The sequence below is a fragment of the Pan paniscus genome, chromosome X, assembly GCF_029289425.2.
Source record: "Pan paniscus chromosome X, NHGRI_mPanPan1-v2.0_pri, whole genome shotgun sequence".
NCBI classification, from domain to species: Eukaryota; Metazoa; Chordata; class Mammalia; order Primates; family Hominidae; genus Pan; species Pan paniscus.
This window is the reverse complement of record NC_073272.2, coordinates 104,991,642-105,010,047: the sequence shown is the minus strand read 5'-3', so window position 1 is coordinate 105,010,047 and position 18,406 is coordinate 104,991,642. Positions and strand designations below refer to the sequence as shown.

At 35.0% G+C, this 18,406-nt stretch overlaps 1 protein-coding gene across 1 annotated transcript in view; it reads right to left on the bottom strand.

Moving 5' to 3' along the window:
- IL1RAPL2 (interleukin 1 receptor accessory protein like 2) overlaps positions 1-18,406 on the bottom strand; it is a 570,279-nt gene that overhangs the window by 277,727 nt on the left and 274,146 nt on the right. Inside the window, exon 4 of the mRNA XM_055106207.1 lies at positions 8,355-8,429. Coding sequence (XP_054962182.1) covers positions 8,355-8,429 — 75 coding nt within the window. The remainder of the gene's footprint in view (positions 1-8,354; positions 8,430-18,406) is intronic.

The following is an 18,406-nucleotide window of genomic DNA, read 5'->3' as shown; positions in this document are numbered from 1 at the left end:
TAATAATAAAACTGTTAAAATGAGGCAAGTAGTTGGGTTTATCACAAAGAGTTGCTGGGAAAATTAAATAAAATAAGCTATATAAAGTATTTAATATAGTGCCTAGTACCCTGTAAGCAATCAATAAGTGACAGCTCCACCACCACCACCACTGCCACTACTACTACTACTGATATTATCACTACAAATAATAATAATTATTAGTAGTAGTAGAATTATTATTAAATAAGATTATAATAATAATTGCTATTCTTAGCAGTACTAGAAATGTTATTAAATTATACTAAGAGTAATAACATTATTATTTGTAATAGTAGAGCTGTTATTAAATAATAATTACTATAGTTGTTAATATTATTTAGCTGTCCTTATTAGAATGATAGTTTTTTCCTAGGATAGAGTTTGGGGTCTAGATAATGTTACCATACCCAGTGTGCTATAATAAAAAGAAAAAACTTTGGAGTGAAACAGATCTTGTTGAAATCCCATCTTTGTCACTTACTAATTATGTAACATCATGTAAGCTATTTCACCTGTCTGTGGTTACGTTTCCTCATCTGCAAAATAATTCAACAATATCTACTACTACTTTGAGCTCTTATGAGTAATAAGACACTGTATGTGCAAATACCCATTTTAGTGCCTAGTACCTAGTAAATTCTCAAATAATTTTGGTTTCAAATATATGAAATAATGGTTTTGGCTTTTTAAAAATATGATGAAACACCATCAAACTTGTATCAGTATCTCAATAAGACATAATTCTAAGCAATGCCCCCAAACACCAATGTATGCATAGAGGACTGGTTAACAATCATGCTATTTAAGAGATGTTTGTAATCACATTGTTAGATTATAACAGACACTATTTAGTAAACTGTTAACTTTTTTCCCATTTCATTCTTAAAAATCTCAAAACAAGCACAGCTGTTATAGAAACTTAGACAAAGTAAGGGAACCAGTTTCAGTCTCACTCAATACTGCAGCCAACTCTTAAGGAAAAGGCTTGGCCCAGATTTTCCAAAGTTGTAAATAATGCACATGGTATATGATCTGGGCAATAGAATGGTTTTCAGTTTGGGGTAGCTCATGCTAAGCTTGTGTGTGTTATCCTGAATAAATAGGTCTTTTGGAAACAACTCACTAACCCTAGAATGTCTACAAGGGTGAGGAAATTCTGCCATGAACTAGCTCCCATTATGTGTGCCAAGAAAACTGAGTTAGTTCATAATACCCTCCTTCTTACTCTCCAAAGTCTCCATAGTGTTCAGTTATTCAAGATTACGTAAAAGTTTTTAAGGAGTTATTTGAAACTAAGAGGGTAAGAATATGATACAAAAATTTAAAAAATCCCTTGCTTCCACCATTATGCACACAATGCATATACCAAGTTATGACTCCAGCTAATGAAATAACCATGTATTACTATTTGCATTAACAATAATTCTACTTCATCCATGTCCCTACAAAGGACATGAACTCATCCTTTTTTATGGCTGCATAGTATTCCATGGTGTATATGTGCCACATTTTCTTCTTAAAGTATAAAAAAATAAAAAATAAAAAAATAAAAAATACAATAATTCTGGTTTGACATTTAGCTCAGTTGTTGACTTGCTTTGGATTGTTCATTTTATTTTAACTTTAGAAGGAGTTGATTAATTTTGTTAAACTTAATTGATTCAAGGGTATCATAAATTTCCATTTTTAGTATTTGCCACATTAAAGCAAATGGTGGACAATTTATGATTTCAAAAGGTTCTATTCTTGGTAATTCTTATTTTCAGATAAATCTAGTAATTGGGTTGAAGCTACAGAGTTTTGTCATTGTATTTAGTGAAAGCCTAAGCATATAGAACATGAGGTCCTGCCACAAGAAAAATCATTTTCCTTTTTCCCTCTTTTGGCAGTTCTCATATTGCGATGCAATTCTACTTATGCACATCTGTTTCCCCACTAGATTGAGAACTCCTTAAGGCCAAGAAATTCATTTAATTCACCTCTGTATTTTCAGGATCTAATATGCTGGCATCCGGTAAGAACTCAATAAATGTTTTTAGGTAAACAATGTTTTATAAAAAACATAAATTTAGTTGAATAGCTTATTTCCTAATTTGGGATTAAACTGGGTATTTGTTTGCCTTCTAGTCCTGAGTATTGAATTAAATGTTATATTTTGATATATTCTCTTGTAGAGTCTTTTACACTGGTCTCTTAAGGGATCTGATATAATTTTCAGTAGAAACTGATATGCTAGGGAAATCGATTTCTGATGAAGATTAACACTTCTTACATATATAGAGACAGTTTGAGCCAATAGCATATAACACACTCATGAAATATGAATTTGAATAGCCTGTAAAAATAAATTCTGAATGAGAATAGAAAAGAAAAAGAATCTTTTATACTGGATCAGATTTGTCTAGAAATGAACTATTGGCTTTTTGAAACATCAAAAGTAATCCAATTAGCTTGGATGTTCTACTTGTCTGGGTTTTTCTGATCTACCTTAGGCCCCCCAGGCCTCCTTTTTGATTCACACAGAAAGACAAAGTAAATGTTTATATGTATTTTCTGCATAATGCTGTCTAGCTTATTTCAGGTTTTAAAAAACTTCCAAGAAGAAAATTATCGGCCAGGCTCGATGGCTCATGCCTGTAATCCCAGCACTTTGGGAGGCCGAGGCAGGTGGATCACCTGAGTTCAGGAGTTTGAGACCAGCCTGGCCAACACAGCGAAACCCAATGTCTACTAAAAATGCAAAAATTATCTGGGCGTGGTGGCACCTGACTGTGATTCCAGCTGCTTGGGAGGCTGAGACAGGAGAATCACTTGAACCCGGGAGGCGGAGGTTGCAGTGAGTCGAGATCGTGCCACTGCACTCTACCCCGGGTGACAGAGCAAGGCTTCATCTCAAGAAAAAAAAAAGAAAGAAAAAGAAAGAGAGAGAGAGAGAGAAAGAAAGAAAGAAAGAAAGAAAGAAAGAAAGAAAGAAGGAAGGAAGGAAGGAAGGAAGGAAGGAAGGAAGGAAGGAAGGAAAAAGAAAGAAAGAAAGAAAGAGAAAGAGAAAGAAAGGAAGGAAGGAAGGAAAAGAAAATTATTATCATCAGTCAGAAGAACAGAGCACATTTTGAAACTCACCTTTAATTAAAATTAGATAGCAGATCTCAAATCTTTCATGCAAATTTGTTCATGACTTTTTCAAAGCTTCCAGGAGTGTGTTACAGTTTGTAAAGCATGCATTTGGGTCTCATGAAAAGAAGTAGTTTATGAAAAAGGGTCTATCTAGCATGAATATATTTCAAATGGGGCACATGTCCTTATAATATTTTAATAAATTTGTATTAAAGGTGTAAAATAAGTTTATATATTGTAATACAGTGTTGTTTTACTTAGAAAAAATTACTGAAAATATTTTTTTTTCAACTGCTGAGAAAAGAATTAGCCCTGGTATAGTCAAGGTTTATTTCTCGAATTTAAAGCTAAATTTACCTTCAGAGAGAGAAAAAATAAAGGATAACAGGACCAAATTGGAATTTTGCACGTATGTGTTGTACATTGTTTTATCTTTTATATATCATACATTACCACAGGGAACGTTAGTTGCATAGACTTGTTTTGTGAGAGCAATAGTTTTCAGATTATTTTGTTAAGAATGTGTTTATCATCTCAAAATATATGGTTATTTGGTAAAGATTAATCTTCTTTCAGTATTACAATGTGAACACAATTTAGCAACAACCAAACTGTCATCACTAAATCAGCAAAAACGTATCTAAATTTCTAGAACTTTGCAGATGACTAATGGCTTCCACTATAGGAGAAAGTCAAGATGTTTATTTTTCTCTAGAGACATAACAAAATATCTGTACTGATGCCAACTCCATGCATGAAAAGTATTTATTTCTACTGAAATTTTTCATTTAATGAATTCCTTTTAGAAATATTCAGAACTGAGAACAGAGTGTAACCCTCAAATGAACACATAAACACTTATTCCAGACCATGTTTTCTAAAACTACCTTGAAGCTGATACTCAAGTATTTCCTAAAACGTGTCTCATTTTGCATAAAATTGCTGCATGAAATTCTTGTCCATGGGAAAAATAAAATTAATAATGCTCTAGATAAACTGATTAACGTTTTTCAGGTTATCTACTAATTACTTAACAAACTACCCCTAACTTAATGGCAAATGACAATCACTTTACTTTGCTCATGAATTTTGGGGTCATAAATTTGAGAAGAGTTCAGCTCAGTGGTTTGTCTGTGATCTACATGGCATAAGCCAGGGAAGCTAGGGCTGGAGGATCCACTTTCAAGATATCTTCTTCACTTATATTGGTGTCTTGGTGCTAGTTGACCTCTCTCTCCCACCATATTGTGTCTCATCCTCTAGTGCCTCTCTATGTGGCTTAAACTTCAAACAGCATGGTGGTTTCAGAGTGGACCAAAACACTGGGACAGAAGTTGCAAGTTTCTTTTGATTCAGCCTCTAAAATTTCAGAACATCACTTTTGCCACACTCTATTGGTCAAGTGTGTCCCGACGGCCAACCCAGATTCAACGGGAGAAGAATGAAAAATCAAGTTTAGATATTAGGAGTAGCCAAAAATCTATGGCCACCTTTAATCTACCATGATGTTGTCTAAAATTTTAAGTAATGTGATTTGGGAAACCCAAAGTTGATAATGTGTTTAGCCATATGGATTGGATTTTCGTATTTCTTGGCAGCTCTAATTTTAGTTCTAGCTTGAGGATGTCCAGAATTGAATGTGTTTGATAAACTTCAGAAACTGAAGGAAAACAATTTCCAGTTTTCATTACCTTACTGAATTCTTCAAGTTTTCCAGACATAGACAGAGATATCCAGTAGTCCCAGTTATCTTTCTCTATCTCTTTTTTACACGTGGTGTTTTCTAATGCCTCATGATTCTGACTGCAGAACTCCCACTCACACGGAGGAGCTCTTTGACATTTATAGTGCTCATAATGTCATCTGACTATTGAGGTATGAGAGCAACTTACAAAAGGATTTCCAATTGTGAATAAATGGTACTAAATAAATCCATGAAAGAGTTAAAATCACTTAAAATTAATCAGTCATGTGCTCCTTGAAACACCAAAGATCTGGTTTGACTGATTTTGCTTTTCTTTCTCTGAATTATATGGTTGTTTAACATCTCAGAGTAACAGCCTTTCTGGGATGAAAAATAAGCAGGTCTCCATCTTTCTGTCAATAAAGTTGTTTCCAATTGTGTTACAAACTAAAACCCGAAAAGTTCAGCCTTACATCTAATGTAAATTGGAAGTAAATTATTTTAGTAATCTTATAGGATGGTAGTATTTGGTAGGGTATTTTGGCATATATATCTATGTTAGAATACAGGTTTATACAAAGTGCATATCTTGTAGATGTCCTGAACAGTACATACAGGTGTTACACCCAGTGAATCTGAATGGAATGTATCTTCTACAATGGTCCTTCTCCTTGCTTTGGATCAATACTTTTCAAACTTTGCTGTTGTGTGCCTAATAGCAGAGGAGAGTACAGAAGGTATTCCTCCAGGGACCACAAACATAAAATTTACTCACATTTTATTTGTGTATCTTATCAAGTACTATTTTTTTTTTTTTTGAGATGGAGTCTTGCTCTGTCGCCCAGGCTGGAGTGCAGTGGCATGATCTCAGCTCACTGCAAGCTCCACCTCCAGGGTTCACACCATTCTCCTGCCTCAGCCTCCCGAGTAGCTGGGAATGCAGGTGCCTACCACCATGCCTGGCTACTTTTTTGTATTTTTTGTAGAGACGGGGTTTCACCGTGTTAATCAGGATGGTCTCGATCTCCTGACCTTGTGATCTGCCCTCCTCAGCCTCCCAAAGTGCTGGGATTACAAGCATGAGCCACAGGGCCTGGGCTTATCATGTACATTTTATCATGCAAATGTTGCTTTCTACATATAGATAGATAGATAGATAGATAGATAGATAGATAGATAGATAGATATAGATATATAGATATATATGTGGATAAATTGTTTTCATACCAAATGAAATCAATTTATCCACTTGAATTTCCATGTAAACTAATGATACAAGACCGTCATATGGCTCCATGTAACCCCTGGAACCACAAAGTTCCCTTGGAATATTTTTATCCCAGTTCAAGGTAGATAAATGTAAGTAAAATGTATCATACAGTCAGTAAGGGTATCAGCATATCTATATTTGGCTCTAACAAAATATAATGACTGCAAAACAATATAGGGGACATAACAAGAGCCACAGTCTAATACTTCATTATTTCCAAATATTTACCATTTGCACAGTCCACTCTTGATAACATGTTTATTAATTTCTTTTTGTTTTGTTTAAAATGCTTAACTTTGGTACTCACATTGCTAGGCTTATTTAAAAACTACTATTTGCTATATTTCATTTTGGAAAAGTGAACATTAGGAATATAATTTTCTGTCTCTTATTTTCAAGATATAAATAAGCTTTCAACAATCCCAATTGAATTATAAAGATCAAAAGTTGAGTCAAAACTTCCAAAAACTACAAGGAGGTATCATCTCACCCTAGTTAAAATGGCTTTCATCCAAAAGAGAGGCAATAACAAATGCTGGAGAGGATATGGAGCAAAGGGAACCCAAATGTCCACTGTTAGTGGGAATGTAAATTAGTACAACCACTGTGGAGAATGGTTTGGAGGTTCCTCAGTAAACTAAAAATAGAGCTACCATATGATCCAGCAATCCCACAGCTAGGCATATACCCAAAAGAAAGGAAATCATTATATCAAAAAGATATCTGTACTCCCATGTTTATTACAGCACTATTCACAATAGCCAAGATTTGGAAGCAACCTAAGTGTCCATCAACAGACAGATGGATAAAGAAAATGTGGTACATATACACAATGGAATACTATTCAGTCATAAAAAAGAACGAGGTCCAGTGATTTGCAACAACATGGATGAAACTGGAGGCCATTACATTAAGTGAAATGAACCATGCACAGAAAGACGAATTTCACACGTTCTCACTTATTTTGGGGAACTAAAAAATTAAAACAATTGAACTCATGGAGATAGAGAGTAGAATGATAGCTACCAGAGGCTAGGAAGGGTTTTGGGTGTGGTGGAAGTAGGAATGGTTAATGGGCATGCAAATATAGTTAGAATCAGTAAGATCTAGTATTTAATAGCACAACAGGGTGACTACAGTCAACAGTAATTTATTGTACATCTTAAAATAACTAAAATATTATAACCGGACTGCTTGTAACACAAAGAAAGAATAAATGTTTGAGGTGATGGACACCCCATTTACCCTGATGTGATTATTGTACATTGTATACCTGTATCAAAATATTTCATGTACTCTATAAATATACACACCTACTAGGTACCCACAATAATTAAAAATTAAACAAAAACAAAAACCTTTCTAAATGAGTGAAAATTGGGATCAATTTGTCTTCCCTGGCTGTATAATGGATATAGACCACAATGGTCACAAATATCAAAAAATCATATATTCAGTGTAAGCCCAATACATTTCAAGCATATTTACTCAGTTCTCTTGTGGTTCTTCTATTTAGAATTGAAGAAATTTAGAATACTAGAATGAAATCCAAGACAGATGAAATCTCGCAAATGTTAAAGGGCATGATTTAAATTAAAGGCCACAATTTGAAAGAGATCCTAGCAGGCCTCTGAGTTTTTAGCTTACAGTACTTAAAATTACAAGGATTAGCAGTAGGAGCTCTAAAAAGAGGCGTAACACCTTGTGTTCTTATTTGAGTGTGTAAAAAGACAATAGCACTCATAAGTCAACTTGTCACTTTTCCCAACATCATATGATTCATAAATATTCAGGATCCCAACCTAAAAACAAGTTTTAAATGACCCTGGATTGTGATATTGAAAATAATATTATCAAATCATTTTAAAGGCGAAACCGAAGGCCTGTATTTTATTTTAAGAAGTGCTTGGTCTCCAGGAGTTAATGCTGTCCAAATAAAAATTTTGGCTGACATGTATGAAAAGTTTTCTGTACCAATCACCAATGCAAGACACTCATGAATCTATCAATCACAGAATTAAAAAGTTCTGTCATACAGCACACTTAATACCCAGTGTAACTAATTAGTATTACCATTTTTTGATGCAATACAAACTCATTTCCTTAAACTGCTATTGCACTGAACTCCAGGGTTATAAATGAGCAGAACACAAATTGATTTGCATGTAATAACAGTGGCAATAAACCTTTCCTGGTTCATGCAATTTTCCCCATCTGTTAACAGAGGGCAAATTTAGGAAGTGTTATTCCAAGGAGGGGACTTACCCAGCTGGACATCTATAACACTTGGCTGATTCTCCATGGGGAACAATGGCTTGGGAGGCTTGTCTGTGAGTAAAGCTAGAAGAGAAAATGAAAGAAAGTAATGGAAAAATTGAGATAAATTACAGGATGAGAAAGATTCTATCATGTATGATATTTAATGTTTGTAGACTTGATGGTGTGTAAACATTTATTAGACAGTGTTCCTACTTCCTACTTGGGTTGTTACTCTATCCATACAATATCCATTTCCCAGCACATTTAGAGCACCATTGATTCACTGTAAATAGGCCATTTTGACAACTACATTTTCCAACAAGATGAAACAAATGGACTATTTTGGGTGGTTTTTATAAATTTGTAAGTATAAAGAAATATATATTTTAAAAGTATAATCGAGAAATAGTAAATCCTCATATATGCTTGGTAGTGGTATTCTCAATGAAATATTACCCTAACGGACATTTTTAGTGACACGAATCTTCTAAACCTCTGAATTATCCCCCACTCTCCACTGCAACCTCCAAAACAATATAATAAAGCAATGATATCTTCATTAGGATAATTGATCAAAAATACCAATTAAGCATCTTTTGTACTCCAAGTCTTGTGCTAGCTACTAAAGGGAAAGAAAGTAAAGTCTTTATCTTTGCCCTCAATTTATAACACAGGACTATGAACACAGGACTAGCACACCATAATAGAGAATGGAACATAGAATGTAGCATTTGAGCTATAAGGCTATATATAGGTGGTAAAGAAATGGAGAAAGGAGAGGTTAATATTCGCTGGAAGGTTTGGGGAAAGTTTTATGAAGAGAATGGATCTCCATACGAAACTTAAGGGATGGAGAAAATTTGGAAAGGCAGAGAGTGGAGAAGATTTGGAAAGGCAGAGAGTAAAGAAGAAAAGATTCTCAGAAGATTCTCAAAAAGATTTTCAAAAGATTATCAGGAAAGATTAACAACATAAACCAAGGCACAAAAGTAGAACTTCACAAGCATAATATGCTTTGAGGAAAATGAGCCTGATGAGAAGGGGTTTTGTGAGCACCATGAATTAAAAATGAAACTAGATAGATTGGATGGGGCTGAATTCTGGAGGACTCTGAGTAACAGGCAGAGGAATTTGGACATGATGTTCTAGGCTGGAGTGTCATTGTAGATCTTGAAACAAAAAATGACTCAAAGGAAGTGATGTCTAATGATTATTGGCTTGATATGTGGAATGGGCTGAGAGAACAAAAACTAAGAGGTTGAGGAAACAATGCTGCAGTGTGTGGGGATGGGTGGTGGTGAGCAGTCACACCAGGTTGGAGTTTGGGGAATTTTTTTTTTTTTTTTTAATGAGAGGACAAATCTGAGAGGCACCTGGAAGAAAGAAATGAGAGGACTCAGCATGCAGATACATAATGTCATGTGTATTGTTGTCATAAAACAACCCTTACTTATATCAAACTATTGTTTATATCCTGAATTCCCTTTAACTGATTCTGTATTTATGTCTTGCTTCAAGTATCCAACTGAACTCTTACCTACTAAAAAGAAATGTTTTATACTTCTTTATAATTCACAGGAGGAATAGCATAGGATTGTGCTATAATGATTAAGCCACCATTGACTAGCTTAGGAATTCCCTGCCAACATGAGAGAAGATCTCATACTATTTGAAGAATATTTAGAAGCGAAAGAGAGAAATAAAAGTTGATTACAGGACAGGTAAGGTTAGGGAACTATACAAATTTGGAGAGATTCCCAAAATAGTTGTTGATAATAAACAAATGCACCAGAAATATACTTAGGAAAGAGCTTTATGGCACATTAGCTTTCTCTTCCTAATACCTGAGCTGCCTGAAGTGGAAAAATTTCAGTGAATTAATTGCCTTCATTTTTCCAACACATCATTCAAGATGACATACAATATGTATTGTCCTTATGGAATTGAACAACATTTTTGTTTTAATTGACTTTGGCATAATTTAGACCTACTAATATAATGTCTAGTCTTCATTTCATAAATACTACAGTTACTCTTAATAATCTGATTTTTAAATATTATTGGAAACATGAGGGATCTACTTTAAAAAAAATGAATATGTTTGAATTTAAAATCCAGTTATATCAGATGTTCAATTTTGTTGTAGTTTGCTATTATGTGTAATAGTAAAATATTGGAAACAACCTCAATTTCTAATAGTAGGAGCCTTGTTACAATTGTGGTGATTTCATATAATGACATATTATGATACTGCTGTTTAAAATAATTTGGTAAATCTGTAGATTAGATATGAAAATATTTCCAAGACATACTGTTTAATGAAAAAAACAAGGTCCCAAATAGCATGCACAGCATGCTATTTTGAGTATAAAACATACATATGCATATATAAATGTTTGTATATGTATGAAATATTTCTAGATGGATACATGTGCAACTGGTAACAGTGGTGTCCTCTGAAGAGAGGGAGTGGATGGCTGAGTAACTGTGGTGGGTAAGGAAAGGGTGTCATGGGCAGGCAGAAGGAAGATTTAATCTTCACTATATGCCTTTATATTTTGAACCATCCCCATATGCTATGTATTCAAAACATAAATAAAATTAAAATTAAATCCAGCCATTTTTCATTTTATTAATTAAAAACCCATTTTGATTTCTTTATAGAATTATTGTCAATTTACCTTACACATCCAAATTATAGACATTTAGTTTGCTGGAAACTATTCTTGGGCAATCTTATTTTAAAATATTTCCTTCTTCCAAATGAATTAACTGGAATGTGATAGGTGGGAAGCAATTGTAAGGAATGTATTTCATGTATGGAAATGACAATCTTGCTCTGCTTTCAGCAGGATGAGTTTGGGGTCATTGTTTTCCCCTTCCCTTATCTTCCGCCATGGACTATGGATGTATTTACCCTAATTTTGTTATTGTTAAATATCAATTGCTGAAGTGACATTCACTAATATTAATGATAATTTTAAGCATCTTACATTTATAGGTGGTTCATAAGTTTCAAAGTGCTTTCAGATACATTAGCTCATATTATCTTCATGATGACCTTGTAAGGTAAAGAAGACAGTTACAAATGTGGCCAATTTAGATATGAAGTTAAATGAAGCTTATATTGTCTTATTTGGTGTCCCCTTGGGACCAAAAGCCCCCACTTGCAAGATGAATAGGAAAACAGGATATAAGTTGTAGGCAGTAGACAGGTAAAGAGCTCAGTACTGAGTCAGTGGTTTTAGCCTCTTTGACTCTACAATAATTACACTAGCGTTCCTAGTCCAATGGGAATGGCTTTGTGGCAAACAGCCAGTTGAAACATGATCCCTGTAGGACACCCCACACATATACACCTTTTCCCCCTAAACCTGTGAATGGAAAGAGATGAACTGGCACTTAACCCAGCACATCTCAATGGGATATAAGGCTATGGTGCCTCTTTAAATTCCAATATCATGTTTAGGCCTGAGAATTGCTAAGAAGTGCAGAACATTTGTGATGATAAAGCAGCAACTGCGGCAGTTCAATTGGATCCTGACCACCAGCCCAGAGACAAATCTATCAGCACCTTGCATAATTATAGCATTTGCAGATTAGCTAGAGTGCATGCTGCCACAGGGAGGCAAGCTCATTTCTTGTTCATTTTTATTTTTAAATCTCATCTGAAACTCAGTTACTAATTGTGAAAGGAAAGAAAGAACTGTCAATACCAAGTCCCCTAAACAACAGGGCAGAGATTTACAATTTTATTAGGAATTTTATCCTGGACCTCAAGGGGGACTAATTGGGGTCTGAGCTAATCTTTGAATTTGCTGCTTAAGCTTCATGCTTTGATTGAAAGAATGGGAGCAAAGGATACATTTTGTTACTAACGTTTCAATGTACAATTTCTCCAATGCACTTTCCTCAGTAGCTGCTTATATTTAATTATCCTTAAATATAATTGCTCTACTGTGTATACCATGACACTAGTCTTAACGTGTTAGTGAAGCTACTACTATTACTGCCTTCTTCTTCCTAAAACTAGGTTTTATACGTTTGACACTAACTTTCCTGAGAAGAATGCTCAAAATAACTTGTTCTTTTCCATGATAGGCAATGATTTTATCTATATATACAACCAGATCAACTGGTTTGACTGAAATGATTGGTCAATTTCCATGAACTTAGTATAAAAAATAAGTAGACTCATTTGTTTAATTGAATAAATGAATTTGACTACATTGCCCAAGTGTTACCTACTGTTATGACAATTTTCATTGTCCTCTTTTGTTGTTGACTTACCTGTTTAATTAGATTGGCCAGAAAGACCAAGTGGGAGGGAGTAGAAGGACAGAAACTCATTAATTTCTGTGAATGAAGCTATTTTGGAATTTGTATGTTATGGTCAATGAAATGGATCCTCCCAAATCCATTCAGCATACCAGCATTAAAATCACATTCTAACATCACTATTTTCGTCATAACATTTAACCATTCAAAACCTACCAATGTTTCCTACATTTACAGGAGGATAAACTCTGAACTTGTCACCTGGGAACATAAAGGCAGTCATAGTCTAGCCTTAATAACTTTCCTGTCATTATTTTATTTTATTTATTTTATATTTTATTTTATTTTATTATTTTATTTATTTTTTGAGATGTAGTTTCACTCTTGTTGCCCAGGCTGGAGTGCAATGGCAGAATCTCAGCTCACCTTAATCTCTGCCTCCTGGGTTGAAGCGATTCTCCTGCCTCAGCCTCTGGAGTAGCCGGGATTACAGGCATGCACCACCACGCCCGGCTAATTTTGTATTTTTAGTAGAGACAGGGTTTCTCCATGTTGGTCAGGCTGGTCTCGAACTCCCGACCTCAGGTAATCCACCCGCCTCGGCCTTCCAAAGTGCTGGGATTACAGGTGTGAGCCACGGTGTCCAGCCTTTCCTGCCTTTTTACCCACCTATCTTCTATTTTATTGATGCTATAGACAACTTACTTTCCTCATTCACATCGCATTAATTTCCAACTATGCATCTTGGCTTAAACTCTTCCTCTAAGTTTGGTAACAAATAAAAACAGCTACCATAGTTATGATTTACTTAATATCTACTGTTCTAGGCTGTTTCAAGACATTTTATATTACATTTTACAAATAACTTGCCCAAAGTCAAGCAGCTTATTCTTGAATCTAAAGAAGGGACCTGAATTGAGTTCTGTCTGATTTCACCAGGCCCACAACACTCTAAGACCTCCCCCTTTCTTTTTTTCATCCCAAGTCCTAGCTATCCTCCAAAAACTTGTTTAAGTCTTGAATCCTCCAGAAAGCCTTCCTTAATAACAGTCCAAGCTAATCTTTCTCCTCTCTTAAATCCTAAAGCATTGACTACTCCTTTGAACCACCCATTTGGTTCATGACATGTACTACTTTGAATACAAATTAAACCTCACATTACATGGGTATGTCTTGTCTTCCTAACTATATTTTTAAGCTCCTGGAGGATAAAGATCATGTCTCATATAATCCAGCAAAGAAGATAGTATGTGACATTGGGGAACAAATAAACACAATCTCCAAATTAACTTCCCGGTGGTATTCTTTCTCTAAAAAAGTGTGCTTCCCATAGCATTCTTAGATTGCAAGGAACAGAATCAAACTTTTGCTAATTAAAGCCAAAAGGGAATTTATCAGAAGTATATCTCAAGGATGGCCAGGAAGTTTGGGGAACTAGGTTTAATAACAGAAAAGAAACCAGGCCAGGTCTAGGTATGCAAGCAAAAGAGACTATACAATAATTTCATCTTGATCCCCTCATTGAATTGAACTGGTTTTGTTGTTTTTTTTTAATATGTTTTCTTTTATTGTGTTGTATCTTGGTTAAATTTTTTGTCCTTGTTTCACTTTGATCAAGATTCAAAATCCCAGAATGACAGGCTGAATGAACAAGTTTTGAGCTCCAGGCCTAGGAAAGATTATATGCAAATCATGAAGAAGAGAAGAATCTCCTAAAAGCAGTTTTTTTCAACCTCAGCGAGATAATATTCACTAACAGCAAATTCTTTGTTGTAGGTGACTGTCCCATGCATTGTTGGATGTTTAGCAGCTTCCCTGGCCTCTACCCAAAGATGCCAGTAGGACCTTCCCCCAGTTGTGAAACTAGAAATGTCTCAAGATATTGGCAAAATGTAATGAGGGCAATAACATTGTACCTGCTTAATAACCACTGTCCTAAAGAAAACTTAGGTTGTGTTAGAAAAAGAAATAAATACTAGATGGCCAAAGGTAACAGGCAATACCATCTCATTGCCCAACTCCAGGGGCACACTTACATCAGTTTCCATGTGAATGGCATTCCTGGGAGCATATAATATTAATGGGATGCCCTGAAGTTGTGCAAAGAAGTGACATTGATCACACACATCCATTAATAAAACACAATTTTATTAATTAAAACAATAATATTTTATGCCAAATACTTCTCAAGTTCTGAAATAGTCACTGGATTTTGTCAATGGGTAGCAACCATTCCATGGGCTCTTTCCTCTTCCAAATCACCTAAGCTCATGAGCTAATTCCAAAAGAGAGCAATAACAGCCTTATGGCTCTTTGTCCGAAAGTGCCCAGATGTACAAGTATTACAGACTGCCTATTGTTCTGAGGGAATTGAGGATTTTGGGAAGAAAGACTTGGGAATAGCTTTCATGTGAGAAGACAAAATGGAGGTCCTTACTTAGCAAATCAGATTTACGGAGAGCCAGAGATCCTGTTAATACCTTAAAAATTTCCTGTAATCATGAATGGAGATTTGCCAAGCTTAGCCTAAGTAGTTGACTAGTTTGAAGATTTCATAAATTGAACACAGAATGAATGCAGAAATTGCTGATCTCTGAACACATCATAAGTACTATTATTCTTTGGAATACTTGGCATTTTTTTATTGTGATTAGCTGATAATTGCTTGAGGCAAGGAATCTCTCTTTCTCAATTAACTACATAGTCTTCCTAATCCTGTATTATGATGTACACAATTTACTGGCCACTTAATCTAAAGCTCCATACGATAAAAATATTTTATTTCTAGAATTACCAGGCTGAGAGTCCCGTAATTTAGATGATTATCCAGGAAAAAGTATAGAATAATCATGATTATTCAATATCATCCTTAATGTTCCAAACCTGTAAATTCAAGCAGGACCAGCCTTGGTTACAATATATCTCCTTTGCCCTAATATTCCTAATTTTGTGATCTCTATTTTAGAGAAATTTCTTCTCCATCCTGCTTTTAGGCACACAAAGTTGTGACTCTCTGATCAAAACCTGCTGCAAAAAAGCATCTGCCATTTAAACCTTAATGTGAACTTAAGATACTTGTACCTTCTCTCATAAGGCTAGCTGCTTTTGAAGGATTGTCTCTAAATGTGGAATGAAAGACTTTACTCCATTATAGGCACACATTGGGCACCAGGGCCCCTTTCTTGACTTACTATCTTCACATTGATGTTAGCCAACAAACAGGGTGGCCTTCTGCAGAAGCCGATGAAGACAAGTAAAGCTGTTTTCCTCAAGATTCTAACCAGCATTACTATGAGTGAATCTTCTAGTCCATAATAACATCTTGGGAAAAGAGCCCAGGCATATGTTAAATTAAAAAATCAATGTTCATTAATAATCAAGCTTTGCTTTTATTTCAGCTTGTTATTACTTCCATCAACTAACCACTGTAGCAATTAATCTTTTATAATTATTTTCTCTACCAAAATTATAATATTGTCTGTCTTATTTGTAACAGGAGGAAACAGATCAGCATGGACTGTTTATTAACTCAATCTAGAGAGAAGATATATTCTCTAGGTGTCCCAGCTATAATAGAAAATTTGTGATAGGCTCACCACAAAAAACAGAACCAGTGATCCCCAGAATTATTTGAAAATTTGTTTTCAAATCACTGATGGCTCCAACTTCAGATACTTTTACATGTATCTCCCTCATCTCCCTACCTACTACAACCCTTTAAAAATAATTTGCTTCATTAAGTCACTGTTACTGATGACAATGGTTCATGTTCCTCACATGTATATTTGGAAGATAAAATTATTGAGAACTGCTGAGAGTCAAACACATGAAAGTTTATATTCAGAGGATTACATTGCTTTTAAAACACATTCCAGTTTCACTAAAAATATCCCTTCCATTATTTAAAGCCACTGAAGTATTTGCCTTTTATTAGCATAGAACTTAAAGTCAGTTATTGTCTTTAATAAATAAGTGATCCTTTACCAAATAGAGGTTAAACTGCTGGGAAAGTGCTGGGCAACTTACCTGACCATTGCCCCTGCAAAGCTTAGGGCCTCCCTAGCAACTGGCTCAGAGCCTGTGTCCTGCCTTGCAATTCAGTGGATGTGCCCTGAGGGTAGTGAATGGTCAGGGCTGCTGTGAAGTTGCCCTGAGTTTCCCTTTTCTCTAGATCCCACATTTATTTCCACTAATATTTGAGTTTTGAGCAGTGCATGAGCTTTGGGAAAGCTTAAGCATAAGGCAGGGCAATTTCTTCTCAATGCCATTTGACACAAGGCCCTTCTCTGGAGAGAACAATGTTTATTCAGCACAAATCTGCCCAGACATAAAGCAACTTCTTCAAACTTGAAAAGAAAACAACCTTGGGGGAAATGGAAACTTAAACAGTGGTTATGATGGTAGTTTTTTTTTTTTTTTCTTCACAGTTCCTGCTTTTTCTTCACTGTTGCCTTTTTCCCCTCAAGTAAGATTTTTCTTTCTCTCTCTAAAATAGTACTCCCTGGACCCTTATATTGTTGATGTCAAACAAATTCCATATATAGTTATTATCAAAGAAATTTCACAAGATAGTATACTTCCAGGTTTCACACAGAACTTGGGATATAGTTAGTATTAAAATAAGTATGAAAGGTTAAACATGGGAGATGGGTGAATTTTTACCTTGCTTAAAGATCATCATTTGGCTCTGTGATGACTGATCTGTCAGGATCTAGAAATTTGGCCTAGATAGTGATGTCTAAAAATATAATATAATACCCAAGGATGGATAATTTTAGAGCTAGACAAACCCTTAGAGATCTAATTCATCTGGCTATTTTGACAGATGAAGAAACTGAAAGGCAGAAAAGGAGGAATGTACTCAATATCATACTGCAAATTAATAATAAAACAGAAGACCCAAACCCAAGTTTCTTGAATTAAAAGTTCAATATTCTTGCTACTGCACCATGGCTAACATTGATTAAGCAGGGATTTCATGCCAAGCACTTTTACATTTATTCTCTCATTAAATCCTCATGACAATGTATAAAGTAGGTCCTACTATTATTAACATTTGACAGATGAGAAAACTGAGGCTCAATGAGTTTAAATTATTTGTCCAAAGTCACATTGCTGGTAAATACATTTTGGGTCCAAGATTCAACCAAAGTCTATCTCACCCTTGAGTCCAAGGTCATAGCCACTACTCTATACTGTCATATTTCTTCCGTGCTTTTTTTAAAGACTGTTTTTTTGTGTGTGTGTTCAAAATACATCCAAAATATCTCCATATAAGCATCACCAAAAAAAAAATAAATAAATAAAAAGGAAAGAAAGAAAGAAACCTAAACACTTCACTAAACTGACACTAAACTGATGAGCTTTGGGGATTAATTGACTGAATACCTCCTTTAGCTGTATCCACAAAATTCCACAGGTCAAAGAATGGGATGAAAATTCGATTTTGGATTACTTGGTGTAATTCATTCTTATAATCAGTTAACAAATGTTTGTAGTTCTATTACAGAAAGGTACTCTACCAAATAGTGTGTATATCTTCGTTGGGGGCAGTAAAGTATAAATTTGAAGAATACACAGAGTCAGATCAAAAGGCTTAATCTAGTAGAAGAAACGGAGGTATAAAATGGCTGTAGTAACTGACAAAAAGTGGTAATTGACTGTTTTAACTTTTATTGCTGCTGGTAAGCTATCACACACTTAGTAGTTTAAAACAACATATTTACTATTATCTTATTGTTTGGGAAGTGAGAAGTCTAATGTGGGTCTCACTGGATTAA